General features: G+C 41.6%; 1 protein-coding gene and 1 long non-coding RNA gene across 3 annotated transcripts in view; one reads left to right on the forward strand and one right to left on the reverse strand.

The window, feature by feature from the left end:
• grid2 (glutamate receptor, ionotropic, delta 2) overlaps positions 1–9824 on the reverse strand; it is a 978162-nt gene extending 968338 nt beyond the window's left edge. For both annotated transcript variants that reach the window (XM_072583858.1, XM_072583857.1), the window contains exon 1: positions 8284–9824. In XM_072583858.1, the coding sequence (XP_072439959.1) occupies positions 8284–8371 (88 nt within the window). In that variant the 5' untranslated portion in view covers positions 8372–9824. The remainder of the gene's footprint in view (positions 1–8283) is intronic.
• A 564-nt stretch (positions 9825–10388) lies between these two features.
• LOC140485589 (uncharacterized) overlaps positions 10389–22161 on the forward strand; it is a 91243-nt gene continuing 79470 nt past the window's right edge. Inside the window, exon 1 of the long non-coding RNA XR_011962391.1 lies at positions 10389–10467. This is a non-coding gene — a long non-coding RNA (uncharacterized lncRNA). The remainder of the gene's footprint in view (positions 10468–22161) is intronic.

Here is a 22161-nt window from a genome sequence, read left to right on the forward strand (position 1 = left end):
ATCAGAAATAAAGAACAGGAGTGTCAGACATCCTAATCACCCTAAGGGAGGTGGTCAGTGTCAAGCACTATCCATGTGTAAATCAAGGGTGAGTTGATGATGGGATACTGTGGAGATATTTCAGTGGCAATGAGAAAAAGCATGCTCTTAAAGAAATTCGCTCGAAACAGTCATCTCAGAGTATTGCTTACATCATGCTATTAATTTAGGAAGCTTCAGTGATTCAATCCTGCCCTAAAAAACTAGGCCCAGTATATGGAAAAAAAAGGGATTTTTTTTCTGGGCAAATGACATTAGGGCAGATGAAAAACAAGTAATTCTCCTGACAGCTTGTGGACCTGCAAATTTTTCGGTTATTAGGAGTCTAACTTTCTCCGAGGCGTCAGATACTAAAACCTTTCAAGAGTTGACAGATTTAGTTAAGGAATATTATGACCCTAAGCCTTTTCTAAGTTTTACTTGGTTTTACTCAGCAACTTGAGAACCAGGGAAATCTGTATCAGGATTTTTGACCAGTTTAAGACGAATGGCAGAAACATGTGATTTTGGTTTAACTCTTAATGAGGTGCCGAGAGACTGTTTGATGTGTGGAATTAATGATGTAATCGTGCAAAAGCATCTATTGTACGAGCTGAAACATAACTGGACTTCAAACAGACACTGCAAATAGCTTTATCATTGGAAAATGCAGCAAGTGGAGTATATGTGTTGCAGGGTATTCTGACAGAAGTGGGCACCCTCACCAGTCCAACTGAGCTTGGGTTACACCACTTGAATGAAGGCAATTGTAGCCTCACTCAGGACATATCCTAAACAGAGGGATTGTGGGTCAGCCCTCCGCAAAATCACAAAACAAAGCCAAGCCTTGGCCAAACGGTTAAAAGTTTCTTCACAACCTGGCCGGTAAGCCACTGTAGTTGCTGCTAGTATGTGGACTTGAGGCAGCAAAGGATTCCCACTTGACCTAAATTGAGTAAGAGAACTCATATGGTAGTATCCCTGGAAAATCCACCTACATCTGATTTGGAACAGTTAAATTGCTTAGCAACATGCAAATCGGAACCAATCAAAATAAACATCTGGTTAAATGGTCATCTGGTTCTAACGATGTCTACACTGGTGTAGCCATTTTAGTGATCGCAGAACTAGCCATTAACAAATTTCACTCTGGACTCCGACCCTTAAATTTGTGCAAGACCTCAGCGAGATGAGAACCTATACAGGGAACCTTTACAGATCAAGGGTACAACTTCGGTTCCGGTCTCTTATGAGAAGCAGCTAGTTCAGTTCCGGCTAATTGTAGTAAAAGACTCAGGCCCAAGATGGATGGGGTGAAATTGGTTGAGAAAGACTCACCAAATTGGCTCACATTTCTGATTTAACAAAGTCCTGTCTAAACAAAGTCCTAATTCCTGAAGATTTTCAGGAAGGTATAGGGATATCAAAGGAGTCAAGGGCATCTTGCATGTTGACCAGGAAATAATTCCATGATGCTGCAAGGCCTGCCCAGGGCCATTGCCTTATGGGCAAAAGTAGAAGCAGAAATCAGAGTGCTGAAAAGTGAAGGAATCATCAAACCAGTTCACTATGCGGAATGGGCAGCATCGGTCGTACCCATTGTGAAACCTGACAGTTTGGTTCGTCCAGGTCACCATTTAATCTAGATAACATGCTAATAACAGGGAAGACCAATCAGGAGCACTTAGAAAACTTGGACATAGTCCTCAAATGTTTCTCCAAAACAGGCATACACCTTAGAAGGGACAAATGGGTATTCCAGGCACCCCAAGTGATCTACTCGGGTGACAGTCAACCACACTGGGTAACACTCATTGGAAGAGAAAGTAAAGGCAATCGAAGGTGCCCCAGCTCCCATACCAGTACTGAGCTTTGGTCTTGGGCTGGTGAATTATTATTGAAAGACCATACATAACCCTGGCCTCCTTCCTGGCACTTTTGCAACTCCTCTTTAAAAAGGGTCAGCATTGCAAATGGTCATATTGTCCAACCATAGCTTTCAGGGAAGTGAAGAACCAGTTATCAACCTCTAAGGTGTTGGCACGCTATGATCCCAAGATTTGGTATTGACATGCGATACTTCCGTATACAGCACTGGGGCAATATTAGCTCATAGATGGCCCAGTGGAGAAGAACACCCAATAGCATATGCATCCAGGAAGAAAAAAATAAACAGGAGTGTAGAGGTTTTGTTCACTCTTGAGAGCTGGCTCTGAGAAAGCTGGATCTGTGTCAGGGACTTGACATGTGCAAATAAAGAGTGACTTGGTGACAGGATACCGGTTTCTGTGGAGTTATTTCAGTTCTACCTTTCCATGTCCAGATAGAGTTTGATAATTTTATTGTCTCTTTAAATTTAACATGAGAGTATTGACAGGTAACTCACTGCAGATCTATATAAATGATAATGTCCCTTTGAATAAACATCAAGCCTGTGCCCAAGAATGGCTTTCTTTTATTCTGATCCAAATTGTCATCCCAAAATTTGGGCAAATTGATGGTCTTGCTCAATATACAACAATCCAATTGTAGCAGATTATATAGCCATGCAAAAACAACACATTGTAGAAATGCTCATTATGGTCTTATGTATCAGGGGAAACAGGATATAAACAATCAGCAATAAAAATTCAGATTTTGTTCTCAAATGTTTCAGATCAAGAAAAGCATGTATTTCAGGATAACTGCACACTAGTGTCATTTAAAGAACTCAGTTTATTAAAGATTCCTCTTAGTTTTGCACAGGAATTATTAAACAGGAACAATTACTGTTAGAAATTGAAATATCAAATACAATGCTATCTCATTCAGCAGAAAAATAAATGAATTTATCTTAATTGCAGTCAGTTAGAACACTCTAGAAACCATTGACATGGCTGAGTTACTCTGAGACAAGTAGCAATTTGTTTGACTGTAATCTAAACTCCACATTTAAAATTGCTGTTTTGAACTGAGAGGAAATATTCAGTTTTAGTTGTGAGTTTGATAAACTCTGGGTGTCTCAAAACTGTTTCACATCCAATGATGTTCATTTGAAAAGTAGCCCATGTTCTGAAGAAGGAAATGCATAGTCAAACTGTGCGTAGCAAGGTCCTACTAACAGAAAGTTAATAATGACCAGATGAGGTATCCTTGCAATATTGGGAACATGACCCTGAACTTCTTCAAAATGGTTCAATTGGATAGATTATGTCCACCTGACAAAACCTCAGTTCAAGGTCTTATGTGAAAGAAGGTACTTCTTATAGTTCTGACCAAAGTCCATTGCAAGCTATCAATAACTCTTTTGCACCTTCAAATAAATTGTGGCTGGTGACTTTTTTCTTTAATTTATAGTTATCCTTTCTTGACTATGTCTGATGTAACCACTTACAAAAACCTTTGAAGTGTTCCAATATCTAATGATATGATGATGTCCACATCACTGTGCAATGTAAGATAAAAGTAAGCCAAAAAATTACTTGGTGAACGTCTTGCCTAGCAATCGGAACTGCACTTAAAAAAACTTTTCAAAAGAATTACATTAAAAAAAATGTTCTTGCAAACCTTGGATTGCGTACTAAGATTAAATCAGTGGACTTTAAAATTTTGTTTACATCCCAGTCATCCATCCACATCATTCGAGGAACAATGGGTCAATTCATCATTTCTTAGCTGTCAGATTATTGAGTAGTGAATCTCCAACTGCTAATCCAAAGTTTAAAGTGATTTATTTGTCAAAAGTAACTGCTCAAAAAACAAATTTCACCAGCCCATTGAAAATCCAATAATTGAAAAGGATTTAATTAACTTCAACAACTTGTTTCTGAATCAATTTTGATTGATACACCAAGTGCCAATGGCATAATTGTGAGAAAATGAGTTTGGAAGAGTTTCTGAGGTTCACATTCTACGGATGCTAAATTGTCAACAATACAACTCATTATAAATCAAGTGCCTTCTCTGATTATCAATTCTACTGGTTATGCTGATTTATCTATCCTGATATCAAGGTGACTAGCACATGCAAACCAGGTGTATTTCAATGAGGAATGTTGAAGAAGACAAATGAATCAAATTTTAAAGTTGGTGTTAATTACATGGCTGAAAGCCCTATAAATTACACAGTTCAGATGTTGTCCCCGAAAGGATGTTGGTGAAACTGATGAGTATAGTGGTCTATGATAGTTCATGGTCAACATGGCTTACAAATACAGCCAGATTGAGATTTACAGAGATGGATAAATTACAGGCAGAGAGTTGAGATTGATAAACAGGATGCAGATAGGTATTACAAGGCACTTACAACACAGAAGCAGGCCATTCAGCCTACCAGTGCTTGTGATCCATAAAAGCCTCTGCCAACTCTATTTCCTCTCACCTTATTTGTGTATCCTTCTGACCCTATCTCACTTGTCTACCTTCTGCGTCAATGCACCCCAGCTAATCATCTAAACTACACCTTGGAGCAGTGGATTCTAAATTCTCACTGGTTAAAGACAATTCTCTTAAATGTTAAGTTTAGAAGTGGTAATTTTATATTTATCCTTCCACCCCACCATCTTCAATTCCTGAAAGCAATGTGACTGTTATTTAGGGGTTCAGTGCCCACATGCTAATTCATACCCTATTGAAAGTGTGTGGTGGGAAGGTAGTGGGGGGTGGAGAGATGCATGGATACTATCCACAAGCAGAAGCAGGTGAATCCAGATGAACACAATTCCAGGTTTTACAGCACTGAGACAAAATGAGGTGCTCACTCTCATTGACGCTGGATCCGAGTGATTTACACACTGCATTGATTAACCCGTTTCTTTAATTAGACACAGTTAACATTCTGCACCGTGCTTACCATTTTCACCAAGCAGACTTGTCACTGCTTAAAACACAGTGGGGTTTGCTTGTGAAAACAGGCAGGTGGCTGAAGCAGAGCTTTATGTATCATGAATAAAACAAGACAATCACTTCGGAAGTTCAACAACAAATTGTTGTGGATCATTTAGGAACAGAATCCCTGCAATTTCAAACTCGAGGCTTAATTTTGGAACTATTCCAATATGGCCTCATTAGCAATTAAGCAAAGCAAGTAAACACTAAATTGGCCTGGTCCTTGTAATGCAGCGGTAATGTCCTGACCTCTGAACCTAGATGCCCATGTTCAAGTTCTATCTGCTTCAGAGGTGTGTGATAGCAAGTCTGAACAGGTTGATTAGAATTTTTAAAAGGAATAGAATTAGATATTTTTTTAAAAAAGAGGACTGAATTAACTATGATCAAAAGCATGGGCATTCAGTTTATGTATAGGAGTTAGCACATATTTAAAATTTAGTCAAGGGATATGGACGTTGCTGGCTGGGCCAGCATTTACTGCCCACCCTGGTTGCCTTTAGAAGGTGATGAACTACCTTCTTGAAACGTTGTGGTCCACCTGCTGTAGGTTGACCCACAATCTTCTAAACAAGGGAATTCTAGGATTTGACCCAACGACAGTGAAGGAACGACAATATATTTACAAGTCAGGTGATGGCTTGGAGTGGAACTTTCTCCTTATTTCTGAGTCAGGGGTCTGGGTTCAAATCCCGCCTGCTCTAGAGATGTGGAATAACATCTCTTGAACCGTTTGATTGGAAAATATCTAGCAAAGATTTCTCAGTAAAACCATTCAGACATAAAATGTTCAGAGATCTGACAAATCTAGTGAATGAATAAATTGCCTTAGTCCAGTTTAATACTTGCTAAGTTCATATCTTTGTCCTTCTCTAGAATAATAGAAAAGCTACATCTTGTGGCAACAACAGTTAATCATACATTTTCTCTCATATCAATGGCTATGCTTTCAGCTTTTTTTCAATAAGATAGGAGTGTTAAGGACTCTTGATGTTGTATACAACAAAGAAGATCCAGAAATTTAAAAAAAACTGCTTTTACAAGTCTATAGGCTTGATTTTTAAAAACAAACAGTAATCACAGAGCAACAAAATACTTGAATCCTTGGCAGTATGTTTTCATTGGATGTAAACTGCTATACAGCAGCAGATTGAAACTAGGTGTGGATAAGGAGAGATAACATTAGGACAGTCCATGCAACCTTCCGTTATATAGGGCACTGGTGAGACCAGGTCTGAAGGGCTGTGCGTGGTATTGGTCTCTGTATTTGAGGAGGGGTGTAATTGTGCTGGTGGCAATTCAGAGACAGTTCAACATGCGAATACCTAGAATTGACAGCATGTGAGGGTGCCGATGTTCGATTGGGGAGGATTAAGTCAGAAGTCACACGACACCAGATTACAGTCCAACAGGTTTATTTGAAAACACAAGCATTTGGAGTGTTTTTGGACTATAACATGGTGTGATGTGACTTCTAAATTTGGAATGGACAGGTTATCTAATGAGAAAAGGTTGAACGGATAGATTTGAACTGCCTGGAGTTGGGAGATAAAGAGGTGACTTGTTTGAAACATAAAAGATCCTGAAGGATCTTAACAGGTGCATGTGGAAATGTTTCAGCTGATGGCAAAATCCAAAACTAGGAATCAATGGTTCAAAATAAAGAATCATCCAGTGAAGACAGATGTGAAACTTTTTTCCTCACTGAATCTTTGAAACTTCATCAAAGGGTATTGGAAGCAGAGTCTTTTCATATTTGAAAGGCAGAAATAGACCCTTGATGAACAAATGGGTGAAAGGTTATGGGGGATTGCTGAGAGGAATCTGAAGTTATCAGATCAGAGATCAGTCGTGATCTTATTGAATGGTCAAACAGAGACTGAGGTGACTTACTCCTGGTCCTAAATATATTCCCTAATCTTTACATTGAATGTTCACTACCTCAATACTTCCAAACACCTCTCTGCAGTAGTGCACTGAAATTGGTCAGGTTTCTTAGCTGCAAGAGATGAGCTGAAAGGGAAGATTGGGGTTGTAAGTAAATGACCAAATTGTGAGTAAAGCCCCTGAACAATGGAAAAGAAATGAAAGGGAGTGGAAAGCTGGTTTTATTTGTGTGCGTGTGTGTACGTGTGTGTTCACACTTGTTCTGTTACCGAGCGTGATTAAAATAACCTGGGAATCTGATTGTGATCAGATCACTCATCAATCCCATTACAAACACACCAAACAGACACAGATATTCACATACAGCCACACAAACAAACACACACACACATTGACATACAGAAATACAAACACAAATGCACACGCACATACAGATACACACAGCCAGACAAAAATACAAACACGCACACATATACAGACGTACATACAGACACTCAGACACAAAACTGCTACAAGCACATAAACAGATCCACCCACACACAAACATTCAGACAGCCAAACACAGCCACAAACAAACTGACATACAAACACGTACACGCTCATGTACAGACAAACACACATACACAGCCATAAACTTACACACACACAGACACAGAGAGAGAGAGAGAGCACGCAAAGCGAGTATAAACTCACCCTCATAGAAACACTGCCTGTTTAAATGATTCCCGTACTCAGACAGTGCAAAAGCAGAGAGATTGTCTATTGAAAATCCGGGTGCATGATTCACTTTCTTTTTGTTGCCATTTAATCTACTCGGACACCGACGCTTGCTGTTTTAAAGACACTTCAACGATCCCTTCCCACTTTCCCGGCTCTAAGATTTTTATTTCACAAGCAGAAGGAAATTGCAAGTTCTGGAGTATATCAGTGGATTGGATCACTGCTAATGAGCCTCGCTTGTGGCATCACAAGGTTTATTTGAGTTTGTTCCTCGCATTCCAATGTGAAACACGCGTTGTCAAAGCAGACAAGGTTTGGTAACGAGAGATTTTGTGTGTGTCAGAGAGAGAGAGAGTGCATGTCTGTATGAGCTTGTCTGTTTGTGATCTGTGTCTCTCGTGTACATCTGTCTGTTTGTATCTGTGAGTCACTGTCTCTGTATGTGTCACTTTGTGTCTCATAGGCGTGTTACTTTGTAACAGTGTGTGTGAATGTGTGTGTGTTAGTGTCTGCTTCTACGCGTTTGCCCGTCCACCGCATATCTAACGGGTTACATTCGAGACTGAACTCCCAACAACACTCCAATGAGCGATTTATTTTTTGTGTGTATGGATGTGGGCAGGGGAGTGTACAACTTTCAAATCGGCTTCTCGGTAAAACAGGGGACAATAAATCAAACGCATCGCCGGCTGCCCGGAAATCCCCCGGCACCGAGCACACAGACAGAGAGAGGGGGAGAGGGGATTGAGACAGGGAGAGGGATTGGAGAGGAGAGAATGCGTGTCACCTTACCGATGTGAATGATAGAATCGGCGGCCACTCCGTCCCTGCTGGAACAGCACAAGGCACACATGAGGAAGACGGCCGGGAAAACTTCCATTTCCTCCCCCGGGGTGTGATTTCCTCCTATCAACCCGCGGGCACTGCCTTTAATTCCGGGAGCCAGGCAAGAGTTGGCAGCTCAACACACTCACACAGAGAGAGAGAGAGAGGGAGGGAGAGAGATAGGGCGTCCTGTATCTCGGTGCTGTGATAACACTCACTGCCCCGCACTGATTCCAAAACACCTTCTCCTCTGTCAGTCCCCCTGTGGCTGGAAAAATTCCCGTCCCGTTTCTCTTTTTTTCTCTCTCTCTCTACAATCTCAGTTGCAACGTTGAGAGGATTAGAGGTGCCGGTGTGAAATAAAGCGAATCCACTTGTAATCCGACAGAAAAATATTGAAACGACTCGAGCGCTCCCGCAATCCAGGAGTGTATATCATACGGAGGGCAGGCAGACCCCTCTAACTTCACTGTCGGTAGAGGAGGGATGGAGAGGGGCTGTAGGTACCCTCTGCAGCTGAGGAGGAGGGAACCGGCTGAAGAATCCAGAGAAGGAGAACAGCACAAGTCTCGGGTGTCCAGGTACAACGGAAGCAGCCAAAAGCGCAGGTTCAAACCCAACAGATCTCGCTGGATCCACTGATCCAGTTGATCCCCGATCTCCCGAAGGCGGGGGCGGCTTTCAAACATATATATCTACACAGGCGCCTAAACTTTTCTGTCTGCCCCTCTCTCGCTCTCTCTTTTTCTGCAGAGGGCGAGGATGGGAGAGAGAGAGAGCGAGAGCGAGATGGTACTTAGCCGAGCTGCAGCCTGACTGTGTGTCAGAGCTAGAGAGGGCGCTCGGCAGCAGGAGCACGTTGTCTAGGAATACAACACCCAGCGGGGAGACAGAGAGAGAGAGAGGGAGAGAGAAAAAAAAAACAGAGAGACAGATGAAGTAGTCCGACAGCGACAAAAAGCATCAGCCTATTGCCGTACTCCGGATTCAAATAGAAAGCGGGTCGAGAATGAGAAGCAGAAACGTTGCCCTGGGGAGGGGGAGGAAGAGGAGGGGGAGTAATTGACTTGCCAGAACTGAAGCCACGCTGGAAATGGTCCAGGGATCAGCTTTGTCCTACATAGGCATCAGGCACAGCGGCTGGCAGGAGAGAGGTTGGAGTTTTGAGCATCTTTTTAACCATTTGAAGGCGCCCACACTGTGTGTGTGTGTGTGTGTGTGTCAGACTCTGCTGTCTCCTCCCCAGGCAAAGGACGCAGACTGCGGGGGGGTGGGGGGTATGTACCGACCTCTCTCCCTCTGTGTCCTCCAACAACCCCATCCTCCGCCCGCTGCGCCTTCTGGCGGGGCTATTGAAAGGAATTGCAGGAAGGTGCTACATTTCGCCAAAGTCAGAACAGAATCACTCCAGCAGGCCGCGTGTTGAGGGTGGAATATTGTAAAGACATTGAGTTCAGGGCTACTGGCCCCTCTACCCGGGCACTTTCTGCAGCTGCCCGGAAAAAGGCGGGGTTTCCTCTTTGTATTTCGGGTGAGGAATGAGACCGCGCTTTAACATCTTAGAGATGCTTCAATTGCCGCGTTATTGTTCCACATCGATCCAGTTCAGATTTCCCACAGACAGCCCTCACTCCCTAACACATCCCCGTTTTGCAGGAATGTCCTTTTTTTTCTTACAGTACAACTGAAGACAGGCAGTGGATTTTCCATGACAGCTAATTGACACAAACACAGAAAATGCTGGAGGAAATTAGCAGGTCCTCTTGAGAGAAACAGAGTGAACTTATTTAATATGACTTCCTCAGGTCACGTTTTCTCAGGGTCTGGAGAAGGGTCACTGGACTCGAAACGCTAATTCTGTTTGTCTCTCTCCACAGATACCGCCAGACCTGCTGAGTTTCTCCAGCAATTTCTGTTTGTGTTTTTCAGATTTCCAGCATCCTCAGTATTTTGCTTTAATTCGGGGAATTGTCTGGATCACCGACATTACGGGATTTTAACCCACGTAACCCTTTTTTACCCGGGTATCTTTGGGAGCTGGTATGTAAGTGGGAGGGGGAACAAAATATTCTCAGAAACGAGACCATTTTCTAGAAGGTTGCTTGTCCCTGATAAAGGATCTTTCGGCAATCCCTCAGCCTGCTTAACAAGGTAAAACTGACACTTTTTTTTTGCTAATAACAGAATTTTAAACGGGTCAACGCAACCCACATATTCGCGATCATGTCAGCCGGGAGTAGAAAGCGGCGTATGAATAACGCTAGCTTATGTCAGCAGCTTCTCCACGTGTATTGGAGAGAGAAAGACAGAAAGAGCCAGCAATTAATTATTTTAATATCTCCAGTGAGATGTGGCGCAGTTGGGGGATGTCAACCTTGTACTGTCCTCATTTGTTCCTTAAAGTCTGTTCATATCGCTTCAATTGAAAGTACCAGAAACCAATATCTCCCCAAATCTAACTTGACTGTTGATTACAAAGTATAAGCAATCGAGGAATGTTGTCAGGCTAATCTGACTGAACGCACTGCAATAATCTCATCTCTTACTGAGTCTGACATGACCTAACATTACCCCTCCTCATTTAAACAAAAGGCATTACTTTTCCGTCTTGCACTCATTTTAAAAAAAAACTTATTGGAAGTGTTAGTTATAACACGCCTTTGTTAACTGTCACATTCTAGAATGGGACTTGACTCCAGTTCCTCTAACCCCGGAGGTAGGGACTTTACCACTGAACCGCACACTCTCTGTCCCAAAACACCTTGTTCATCCCTCTTTTCAAACTCTTCACTTTCTCAAATTGCAACCATCTTTCTCATGTTTCCTGTACTGATGAAAAGCCACAGACCTTAAACGCTAACCTCTGCCCCTCTACTGATGCTGAGTGTTCCACAGCCAAATCTGCTTTGATTTCAAGCCTTTCCTCATTCGCAGTATTTCGCTGTTGTGAAATTTAGGAGGCCGTTTTGTCTCATGATCAAGTGATCTTCAGTTCTCATTCATACAGATCGACGCTGCTATTTGTTCATTTTAAAATAATGAATGCTGGCAGTTGTGAATTCAGAAGATCTGGAATTGTCCCCGCTTTACATAGAATGCATTGACTATATTTAAATAATTTTTGTGTTGCTTCATTGGGAACGTGGGCATCGCTGGTCATTTATCCCCAGTTGTCCCTAAGGTGTCACTGGGCCGCTGCAGACTATGTGCTGTAGTGTGGGACCCACCTTTTGCCCTTAGGGAGGGAATTGCAGGATTTTGACCCAACCACCGCGAAGGACGGGCTATGTATTTCCATGATTTGGAGGTGCCGGTGTTGGACTGGGGTGGACAAAGTTAAAAATCACACAATACCAGGTTATAGTCCAACAGGTTTAATTGGAAGCACACTAGCTTTCGGAGCGACGCTCCTTCATCAGGTGATAGTTAAAGGAGCGGCGCTCCGAAAGCTAGTGTACTTCCAATTAAACCTGTTGGACTATAACCTGGTGTTGTGTGATTTTTAACTAAATATTTCCAAGTCAGGATAGTGAGTGGCTTGGAGACGAAACTATAGATGGCGGTGTTTCTGTGTCCCTGCTGGTCTTGTCTCCTGTTAGCTGGGCGTCTAGATTTCGATGCAGAGTGACACCAACAGTCGGATCAATTTCCCTCGAATGGCTGAGGTCAGCATGAAGTTCCCGCCGAAGACGAGGTGATCCTCCGGTTAAAGTCCCACCTGTCACCCTGCTCTACCAGAAAGCAGTCCTCTGGACTTTAGTGACAGTGGGTGAAGGAGTTGGTATGTGCAGTGTATCTTGTTAGATACTGCCACATGACATTGTTGGGAAGGAGTAACTTCAGAAGTGGCGGATGGGGTCGGTCAAGTGTGTTTGGGGCTTTGTCATGGTATGGGGTTTGTGACTGGGTGGATAATAATGGTGAGGTGGTTACTCCTGGCCTGAGTTACCTTTAGCCACACTCTATCCGTGCATATGTGGCTTGTTCCCATTCTGGGAACGGCAACATCTAGGATATTGACAGCGAGGAGTTCAGTGATAACGGCGAGGGTAACCATAATTCTACCAGATCAGAGAGTGCTCTCCCATTCACGAGAGAGATGGGGTGGTTTAACCTTGGGGTCACCATACTTCAGGCTTGGGGAGAGGTTGAGAAGGAGAGCCCTTCATGGTAACCTCAGCTGGTGCAGAAATTGAGTATACACAGATGGTATGCGTCTGCATCAGACCAGCCAACTGACCTAACCACTAACCCCATTGAATGGAAGGAGGCAATGGTTAGATTCTCGACGTTAAAAACAGCAAAGGAACTGTGGATGCTGGAAATAAAAATAGGCTAGAAAAGCTCAGCAGTTCCAGCAGCATTTGCAGAGAGAAATCAGCGTTAGCAATTCAGGTCCAGTGACCCTCCTTCAGAACCCGAAACGTTAATTTTGATTTCTCTCCACAGACACTGCCAGACCTGCTGAGTTTGTCCAGTAATCTCTGCTTTTGTTGGATTCGCTGTTGCTGGAGATGATCACTACTGGGCATTTGTCTGCTGCTAACATTACTTGTCATTCCGTACCAGCCCAAGCTGCCTTCAAATGTCTCCAACAATGATCCCAGAAGGTAGTGCTCCCTATTGAAGGGGGATGGAAGTCAGGTAAAGTGAGACAATTCGAGCACTTCAATCTATTTCCTGGTGAGCCACTGATTGTCTACTTTCTCCTCTATGCCCATTGACAACCTATTTTAACAGATCCTGTTCTCCACAACCACCTGATGAAGGAGCAGCGCTCCGAAAGCTATTGCTTCTAAACAAACCTGTTCGGCTGTAACCTGGTGATGTGTGATGTTTAACTTTGTCCATCCCAGTCCAACACCGGCTCCTCCATATCATATTTAACAGAAGGTGGTCAGTGGCAAAAGCCTCAAGAATGGGTGGGCGTGTTTAGTTCTGAACTGAGTCACGTTAAACATGGAAGGAGCTGAATTTCAATCTAATTCCGGGCCACCACCCCAATCTGTGTGCAATTGCAAGGGTTCCACTTTATTTTTTTTAATTTCTTTTTACCCCCACACTACCGCCTAACTGCGGTCGTGCTTATTTTTCCCCAGCACCCATGTTCTGTGTGTGTGTGTGTGTGTGTGTGTGCAGGTGTGAGACACAGTGACAGACACAATGTGCACAAATCTTTATTCAATTCGGGCTCCACATTATAAGGTAATCAGAATCATGTCTCAGTTAAACATGGGGCTATGGGCGGTCAATCGTTCTCCTTACAGGGTAACACCTGAAACTAATAATAAAGCAGCATGACTCTATCAAACCTCTCTTGCCGTGCACCGATTACTAATACTGTCCGGGTCACTTTCTTTATTGAAGACGAATCACAATTAATTGTAGACAAGGGTTCCCCAGCAACATCTCAAGGAACTTAATCTTCCAGCTTTCAAGACTGCTGCTGAAATGAACCATTTTTGGTTAAATCAGAGGGATTGCCGCATTTGAAGTTGACACATAGCTGGTGAAAATATGAACTATTCCCCCCTCATTCTAATTTCTGCACCCTGAGTTCTAACACCCCGCTGTACTGTCTAATATTGGAAGTGATCCGAGAGAAACCCACCCCGGAGTTCTACAGAGTTGCAGCGGATTTAGACTGGAGACCGTTCCGGACAAGTTGCAGGTGATTTTACTGACCTGATTTAAACCTTAAACTGGGACAATCTTTTTCACTCTTGTGAATTCTCTGTGGGCACAATTGTTTACGTTTGAGAGACCCATCTCTTCTCGGGCGCTGTGAGAATGAATAAGATAGGAATGTTTCTCTACCGACAAAAAACTGGAACAAGTGTACACAAGGTGTCACTGGTTTACACTTAATCGAACTGTGCTCGGCAGCTTTTTAAAAAAAAGTGCAATACTACAACCAAGAGTTCTATCACCCTAAAAGACAGTAATAAAGTCTCAAAATAATCCAGGGCTGCATATGATTTTTACAAAAGGAAGGGGAGTGGGAAGTGAAGAAACGACGTAAGAATCAGGACATTTTTTGTCTTTCTTCAAAATGAAGTGGTACTACACAGATTCAATCACATGAGAAAGGCAGGAGCAAATTATTGCAGATGCTGGAATCTATACTGAAAGCAACAGACACTGGGGTTCACAGCGGATCAGGTAACATCCACAGACGGCAAGCTAACGTTTCCAGTCCACGTGACTCTGAGAAAGTCCTGTAAGTGGGACAAACCAGTCTATCTTGGGATTCATAAAATTATATATTCTGAGGAAATAGGTGTCAACATTGCACAAACGTGGAGTTGAGAAATAACCTGCTGTAGGCATTCAATAACTCATTGAACTGAAACAATGTGCAGAGGAAAAGGCAGGAGTGGTATGACCATGTTCATTGGAAAGCTTGTGCTGATACCATGGACTGATTGGAATCCTTCAGCGCTGGAACAGTTCTGTGAATTTAGAGGCCAAATAGTGATTTCAAGTTGATTTCCTGAGGTAAAATTTGTATGGATTGCCTGTAAGTTAGTGACAGTACAGTTTGGGGTGATACCTACACTCTTCCCTCAGTTGTGTGAAGTTGTTTCATGTGGAAACAATGATGGAGGAGCTTACCATTACTCAACTCAGCCTTTCATCAGAGCAGACAATCCTGACCTATTTAATCAAAAAGACTGCCAAGTTATCAAATTTTAACAGTATTTGCATAATCCTACTATTCTTTTCAGCAGCCTTTTTATTGAAAAGATTAATTGCTGATCACAAACAAAATCTGCAGTCCTGAAATTGTATGATGTCCATATATCTCTGTGAAATTCCTTTCTATTTTGAAAGTCTAGATAAAAATAAGGAAGAGTTTCATAGCTTGTACCTTGCAGTGCAATTTCAGGGACCATATCTTTTATCCTTACAGCAATTTATTATACTGCAAGATTATTTCTAGGTTTTCAAGATTTGTCAGGTCAAATAAATTACATACACCTATGGATAATGTTAAGTAAAAGAAGTGTCAAGCTAAGAAGTGCAGTGACAACTTTATGGTGCTAGAATTATGTTACTCATTTAAGTAACCTTACTCAACATTACATTACAACAAAAAGCTTCCAATACTGGATGGACATTGGCAGTGGCTACTGTATTAAGATACTTGAGATTGTTAATGCTAAATTAAAACTGAGTCAATTTTAACTATCTTCAAAATTACTGGAAAGCTGTAGACTATATGTATACTTAAACATGAGTGATTTGTCTCAGAATGGTTTCTCATCACTTCCTGATCATGATTTCTCCCAATCTCCCTTAAATTTAAGAACGTTAACATCAGATATTGTGGTGATAAAGAACTTTCATTTATTGAGTAAAGTTTATGTCTTTTAGAAATTGCAAAATAATTCATGGGCTTTGAAGAGTGATTGTTTCTGTAATGGCAGGGAAATGAAGTAGCCATTTCACACACAGTGTGGTTTGTTGTGGAGAAAATATGCAGAATCACCAGGAGACGCAGAGAGTTCTTCAAGAAGTAGGTCTTTTATTTGCAAACAAAAAACTGTGATACTGAGAAAGTAGATTCTCTAATGCCCCCGAACCTCAGGGTCCATGGATTTTTAGATCTTTTCTTTATCATGTTTCTGTTAGCTTATCAGCATGTCCAACTATATTAATCAAAGTACCTCACTCAAGCGACACAATAAACCAGTGATGTTAATTCCCATTATCTCTTTAGTTGTACATTCTACTTAATGTTACTCTAATGTCAGTTAGATATTTATTGTTAACTCTGCTACAATGATCTTGTTTTCCAGACTAACCTGTCATGGAAGATATTTAGCTATTCCATCTATTATAATAGTCTCCTGTCTCAAGCTGACTCTACTAACTATTAATTAGATATTTTAATGTCATGTCCCAAATATTTATGGTCCCAATCCTGTCATAATAACACTTAACAGAGAAACTTGCTTTATTACTTGTGTTATCTCATCTCGCAATAGTGACCTTCCAGCCTTAACCTTATTCTGCTAATTGGGTGTAAGAGTGTTCCACTGTACTTATCCCATGCTGCCTTCCTCAGACCACAGATTGCCAGTGGTCTTCATGCTTTAACCCTTCCCATGCTTTCATGTTCTTTATTTTCCATAGGTTCCACAAAACAAGTCATGTGATTGGGGGAAAAAAGCTTCTATCCCTTAACCAAAATCACAATGAGTGGACAATTCTACAGTGTGCTTTTAGGAAATACACCCAGACCTTTTATGACCATCGGATAGGGCAGGCAGTCTCAGTTAAACATCCCATGCAAATATGCAGCAGATTTCAAAGTAATCACAGAATGTCATCACTTGCATCAGGATGGATGAGCCCCGATATACAAGAATGTCAAACTCTAGATAAATGTTGGAAATTTCCAAGCAGCACCGCAACACAAAAGGCAATGTAGAAAATAGGAACAGTACTTGGCCGTTTGGCCCCTCAAGCCTGCTTCATCATTCAGGATGATGCTTCAACTCTATCCGCTGTTTCCACTTTCTCCCCATGCTCTTTTATCCCTTTGGCCCTAAGAAATATAGCTAACTCCTTCTTGAAAACATTCAATATTTTGGCCTCAACTGCTTCCTGTGGCAGAGAAGTCCACAGGCTCCCCACGCTCTGGGTGAAGAAATTTCTCCTCCTCTCAGCCCTAATAGCCTACATCATATCCTTAGACTGTTGGAATATCAGGTGATTGCATTTGGTCCAAGCGGATTCCACATTTGCTGGAAAGATGTGGGGGAGTGTTAGAAAGCAGAAGAAGATGATCATGAAATGAAATGCAGCAATTAGGAAAGAAAGACACTTGGTGAATGCTGAGCTGATCAGGAGGTAGCAGAAGGGACAGAAGGAGAGGAATTGGATCGAGAGAGGAAAGGGATACATTGGGGCAGTTATGTTACTCCTTAAAAAATGGTTTTTCACACAATCAAATTTCATGTGTAGAATCATCAGTATTCCCTCAACATGCTAAAGTAGCTGAATGCAAAACTGACTAGTTCTTTGATCAGGAGAAAGTGAGGATTGCTAATGCTAGAGAGTGATTCGAAAAGTGTAGTGCTGGAAAAGCATAGCAGGTCAGGCAGCATCCAAAGAGCAGGGGAGTCGACATTTCGGGCATTCTTGTGCTCAAAACGTCGACTCTCCTGTTCTTTGCTACCTGACCTCCTATGCTTTAATAGCTTTTTGACTCTAGTTCTTTGGTCAGCCGAGATTACATCTGAGCTAAGGTTCAAACCCATAACCTTCTGGTTTAGAGGGGAGGGAGAGCACTAAGCACTGTGCTGAGGCAGTTTATAATTACGAGAACACGCTGCATTTAATTGGTGCACCCAATAGAATAAAAGGGGCTTAACTAAAGCATCATCAAACAACATATAAAGAGATATTTGGATAAATAAGCAGTTGATTGTTCAGAATTATCTGAAAGAAGGGGAAGATGTTAAGATGCAGAGAAGCTCGGAGAATATTGGAATAATCAAATCTACAGATAAGAAAGTCATGACATTTTGAAGAAATATCATCGTTCACTTTAAAACAACACATTGTAAACAAGTGTGATAGCCTTTATTGGATCAAATGGAGTTTTTACTGTTGCTTGAAATGACTGAGTACTCAGCCAGCTATCATTTTTGTGATAGTGTGAAGTAACTAAGGCACAAATACACTACAAGGTTATTATCAACATGAACAGTCTGAGATTCACACCAACATCAATCTCATTAATGTGAATAATGGTTAGCTCTGGTTGAAAGTCAGTTATATTATTTTATACATAAATTTGCTTAATACATAAAAGAATCACCCCTGCACTTTGGTTCACTATCAGATCATTTCCCCATTTAGAATTCAGACTACATTTATGCATTATCTCAAAGTATGCTGCAGTAGCTTTATCTTCAGACAGAAAAATAAAATTTCACTATTCATACATCTGATTTCATACTGACATTTGGAATACACTGAAATGACAGTGCCGCTACATGGGATTTTATTGAGGAAGGGGTAATTGGAAATGTGGGTACTTCATTTGTGCTCATTAAGAAAAAAAAATCCTGTACATTCAGGTTACTGAGAATATAAATATCTACCTTATCACTTGAATTTATTCTGAATAGAGATTAGTTGCAAATAAGTAATTGTCCAAGTAGTTACTTTAATATAATAAAATGAAACAAAGGTTGGATGGATGTCTAGTCATTTGATACATATTTAGCCTTTCATTTGTATTGTAGAGAACTGGAGTTGATGCAACTTCCTGCATGGCGGTCGCTCTGAGGGAGCAGCTGAATTGCTCTTTACTGAGGAGGAGGAGGAGGAGGAGGAGGAGGATGAATTCATCTGCATTTATCTCTCACCACTTACCAGCTGAGTAAATTGACAGATCTGGCACTTGGTCTGCCTGAAATCTGCTGTCCTTGCAAAGCAAAGAACTGTCCATAGCCAGCAATAATTGGATAACACACTCCGAAGTGCAGGACTGTGTGCTGAGAACATACGAATTAGGAGTGGCAGTAGGTAATTCAGCCCTTTGTGCCCGCTCTGCCAGTTAACATGATCATGGCTGATCACATCCTGATCTCAAATCCACTTTCTTGCCTGTTCCCCGTAGTCCTTTATCCCACCTTTCATCAAAAACAAATCTGTTTCCTTCTTGAATCTGTTGATTGATTCTGCCTGGACTGCACTCTGGGTGCAGTGAGATATACACCAAAGGTTGGATCTGGTACCTCAACAGAATTAGGTTTATAGGAGACAATGAGGTCTGCAGATCCTGGAGATCAGAGTTGAGTGTGTTGCTGGAAAAGCACAGCAGGTCAGGCAGCATCCAAGGAGCAGGAAAATCGACGTTTCAGGCCGGAGCCCTTCATCAGGCATGGAGAATTGGGTTTATAGTCACGCGCACTCAAGTTAGAAAAGAACAGGAGTACAGTGAAAAGTGTAAAATGGCTCCAAAACACAGTACCATCTTGGGTACAAAAGAATGGAGAAAACAAAGAAAGGTACATTACATGTAGGCATTGTATAACTTATGAAAATAAGAATAATGCTAAAAAGATAGACATTGCAGTTTTTCTATAAGGACTTTGCATGTGAAAGATTTAATGCCTCCCAATGTTAGGACACCTACTGGCTGGACCGGGTATTTAAAAAAATCCTGAGGCTGTACAGGAACATCAGAAATAGGAGCTGGAGAAGATGTTTCAGTCCCTTGAGCTTGCTCCATCAGTCAGTAAGATCATTGTTAATCTGATCACTTTCCTGTCTGTCCTCCTGAACCCTTATATGGAAATAAGACCATCAGACATGAAATGCATATTGGAAATATGACCTGTAATTGTAGTGAGATATCTCAGTATGTTGAAAGAAGTTGAACACTATGACACTTAATATAATGACAAATTTACAAGTTGGGTGAAGGACTTCTCCAAACTTTATGAAAAAAAACACTTTTCTTGAAAAAATGAAAATGCTCCAACAGATCTGGTCTATTTTAGAAAGTTCCATTGAATCACGGGAATGTTTCCTGACACCCCCAAAGTACACTCCGTACACATGCAAAACTGCATATGCAGCAGATCTGCCAGCACTGTCAGTGAGGTATTTATTGTGTTTACTTGGGTGCTGACATGTTTTTTACTGGCAGAGCATTTCACAAAGTGTACATGCACAGAACTTTCCACATGCACCATGTGAATCTTTGGAGGTGTCAAGAGGCACACCCTCAAACCATAAGCTTTAGGAGCGGAATCAGGCCATTCAGCCCATCAAGTGTGCTCCTCCATTTGATTATGGCTTATATTTTGCAGTTAAAACCTTGCATTATATTCAGTGTTTCAAGATAGTAACAGAGTATGCTGATACTTTGCATTCTACACATAGAGTCCCAGAGATGTACAGCATGGAAACAGACCCTCCAGTGCAACCTGTCCATGCCGACCAGATATCCCAACCCAATCTAGTCCCACCTGCCAGCACCCGGCCCATATCCCTCCAAACCCTTCCTATTCATATACCCATCCAAATGCCTCTTAAATGTTGCAATTGTACCAGCCTCCACCACATCCTCTGGCAGCTCATTCCATACCTGTACCACCCTCTCTATACATGAGACAATAAATCAAAATATTAAAGTTTCTCAACCCCAATCTCCTGCCTTCTCCCTGTAATTTTGATCCCCTCATTAATCAAGAATTTAGCTATCTCTCAATGATTTGGCCTTCATAGCTCTCTGCAGCAATGAGTTGCACAGAGTCACCACTCTTTGGCTGAAGAATATCCTCCTTATCTCAATTCTAAAGGATCATCCCTTCACTCTGAGACTGTACTCTTGTCATCTCAGTATGATATTCTGAGGTCCTTTCAAACACCAGAGAAAAACAGTGTAGATGCTGGAGATCTGCAAATAAAATCAGAAAGTGCTGGAGAAACTCAGCAGGTCTGGCAGCACCTGTTGAGAGAGAAACTGTTAATGTTTCAAGTCTGATTGGACTGTTCTTTGCAACTGGCTCTTTCAAAGAACTGGCTTAAACACAATGACCCAAAAGGCCTCCTACTGCATTGTGTGATTCTGAAATTTGATCAGTAATACTTCAAACTGGTGTAAGGCCTTAAATGTCTTTAAACATTTAACTTTGCTGCACTTGTGTGTCAGAATGAGAGCTGACCATCCCACTTCCACACCAGTGTGCAACCACTGGCATTTGATATCAGTATCATGTACCTTAAACCAAAAGGACCAATTAGTTTCTCTCAAGAAGCTGTTGCTTCAGTAGAAGTCATCAGCAAGAGCATCAGTGAATTGTCAATACTGTCCTGGTGACAGGTTGATATTCACATGTCAATGTTGGAAATCTGCATGAGGGAAGATTCATTTGTCAGAGCTGAGGAAATGGCGAAAGGGTGCAACTTTAAGCATGCAAAATTAAAAGAAAGTAGAAGTGCGAGCACAGAATGAATAGAGACTAAATGAAGCCCATAGAGAGCAAGCTCATTATAGTTGGCACAAGTCCAGTTTCCTGACATTTTACACTCATTAATGTGAAGAATGATTGCAGTGGGCAATTGTTAATTATTGTATTCTATGCAGATATTTTATTCATATCGAATGAAGTTTTGTTCAGCATTCATTCTGTGCACATCAAGTTGAAGTATGACAGTGCTAGATGGCAGAGTGTATTCCACCTTTTGCAATTTAGTTCCCGTATGTCAAGTCAGACAGAATAGAGGCCACACTTCTCCATTAAACACCTTTACCATGTATGCAGATGTTCATGTTTCATTCAAGAATAAAATTCACATAATCAAGAAAGCTCAGTGAGCCTCCAAATGCAGCAATGGTGGTGTAGCCCATATTCTATTGATATGTTTGCGTTCCTAGGATTGGTGATGTCATTTCCTGTGGTGACATCATTTCCTATGGTGATGCCATTTTCTGTTCTTTTTCTCAGGGGGTGGTAAATATGATCCAAGTTTGTGTTTGTTGTTAGAGTTCCAGTTGGAATGCCATGCTTGTAGGAATTCTCATGCATGACTCTGTTTAGCTTGTCTTAGGATGGCTGTGTTGTCCCAGTCCAACTGGAACTCTATCAACAAACACATTGACTTGGATCCCATTTACCACCCCCGGAGAAAAAGAACAGGAAATGGCATCACCATAGGAAATGATATCACCAACCCTAGGAAACTCAAACATATAAATAGAAAGCGGACTACACCACCAGTGCTTCATTCGGAGGCTCACTGAAGATGTTGCCTAGTATGGGGATGAAACATCTGAAAATGAAACTTCCAGCTCAGCGAGCAAAGATACATCCA

This window comes from Chiloscyllium punctatum, chromosome 14 (genome assembly GCF_047496795.1).
Source record: "Chiloscyllium punctatum isolate Juve2018m chromosome 14, sChiPun1.3, whole genome shotgun sequence".
NCBI lineage: Eukaryota > Metazoa > Chordata > Chondrichthyes > Orectolobiformes > Hemiscylliidae > Chiloscyllium > Chiloscyllium punctatum.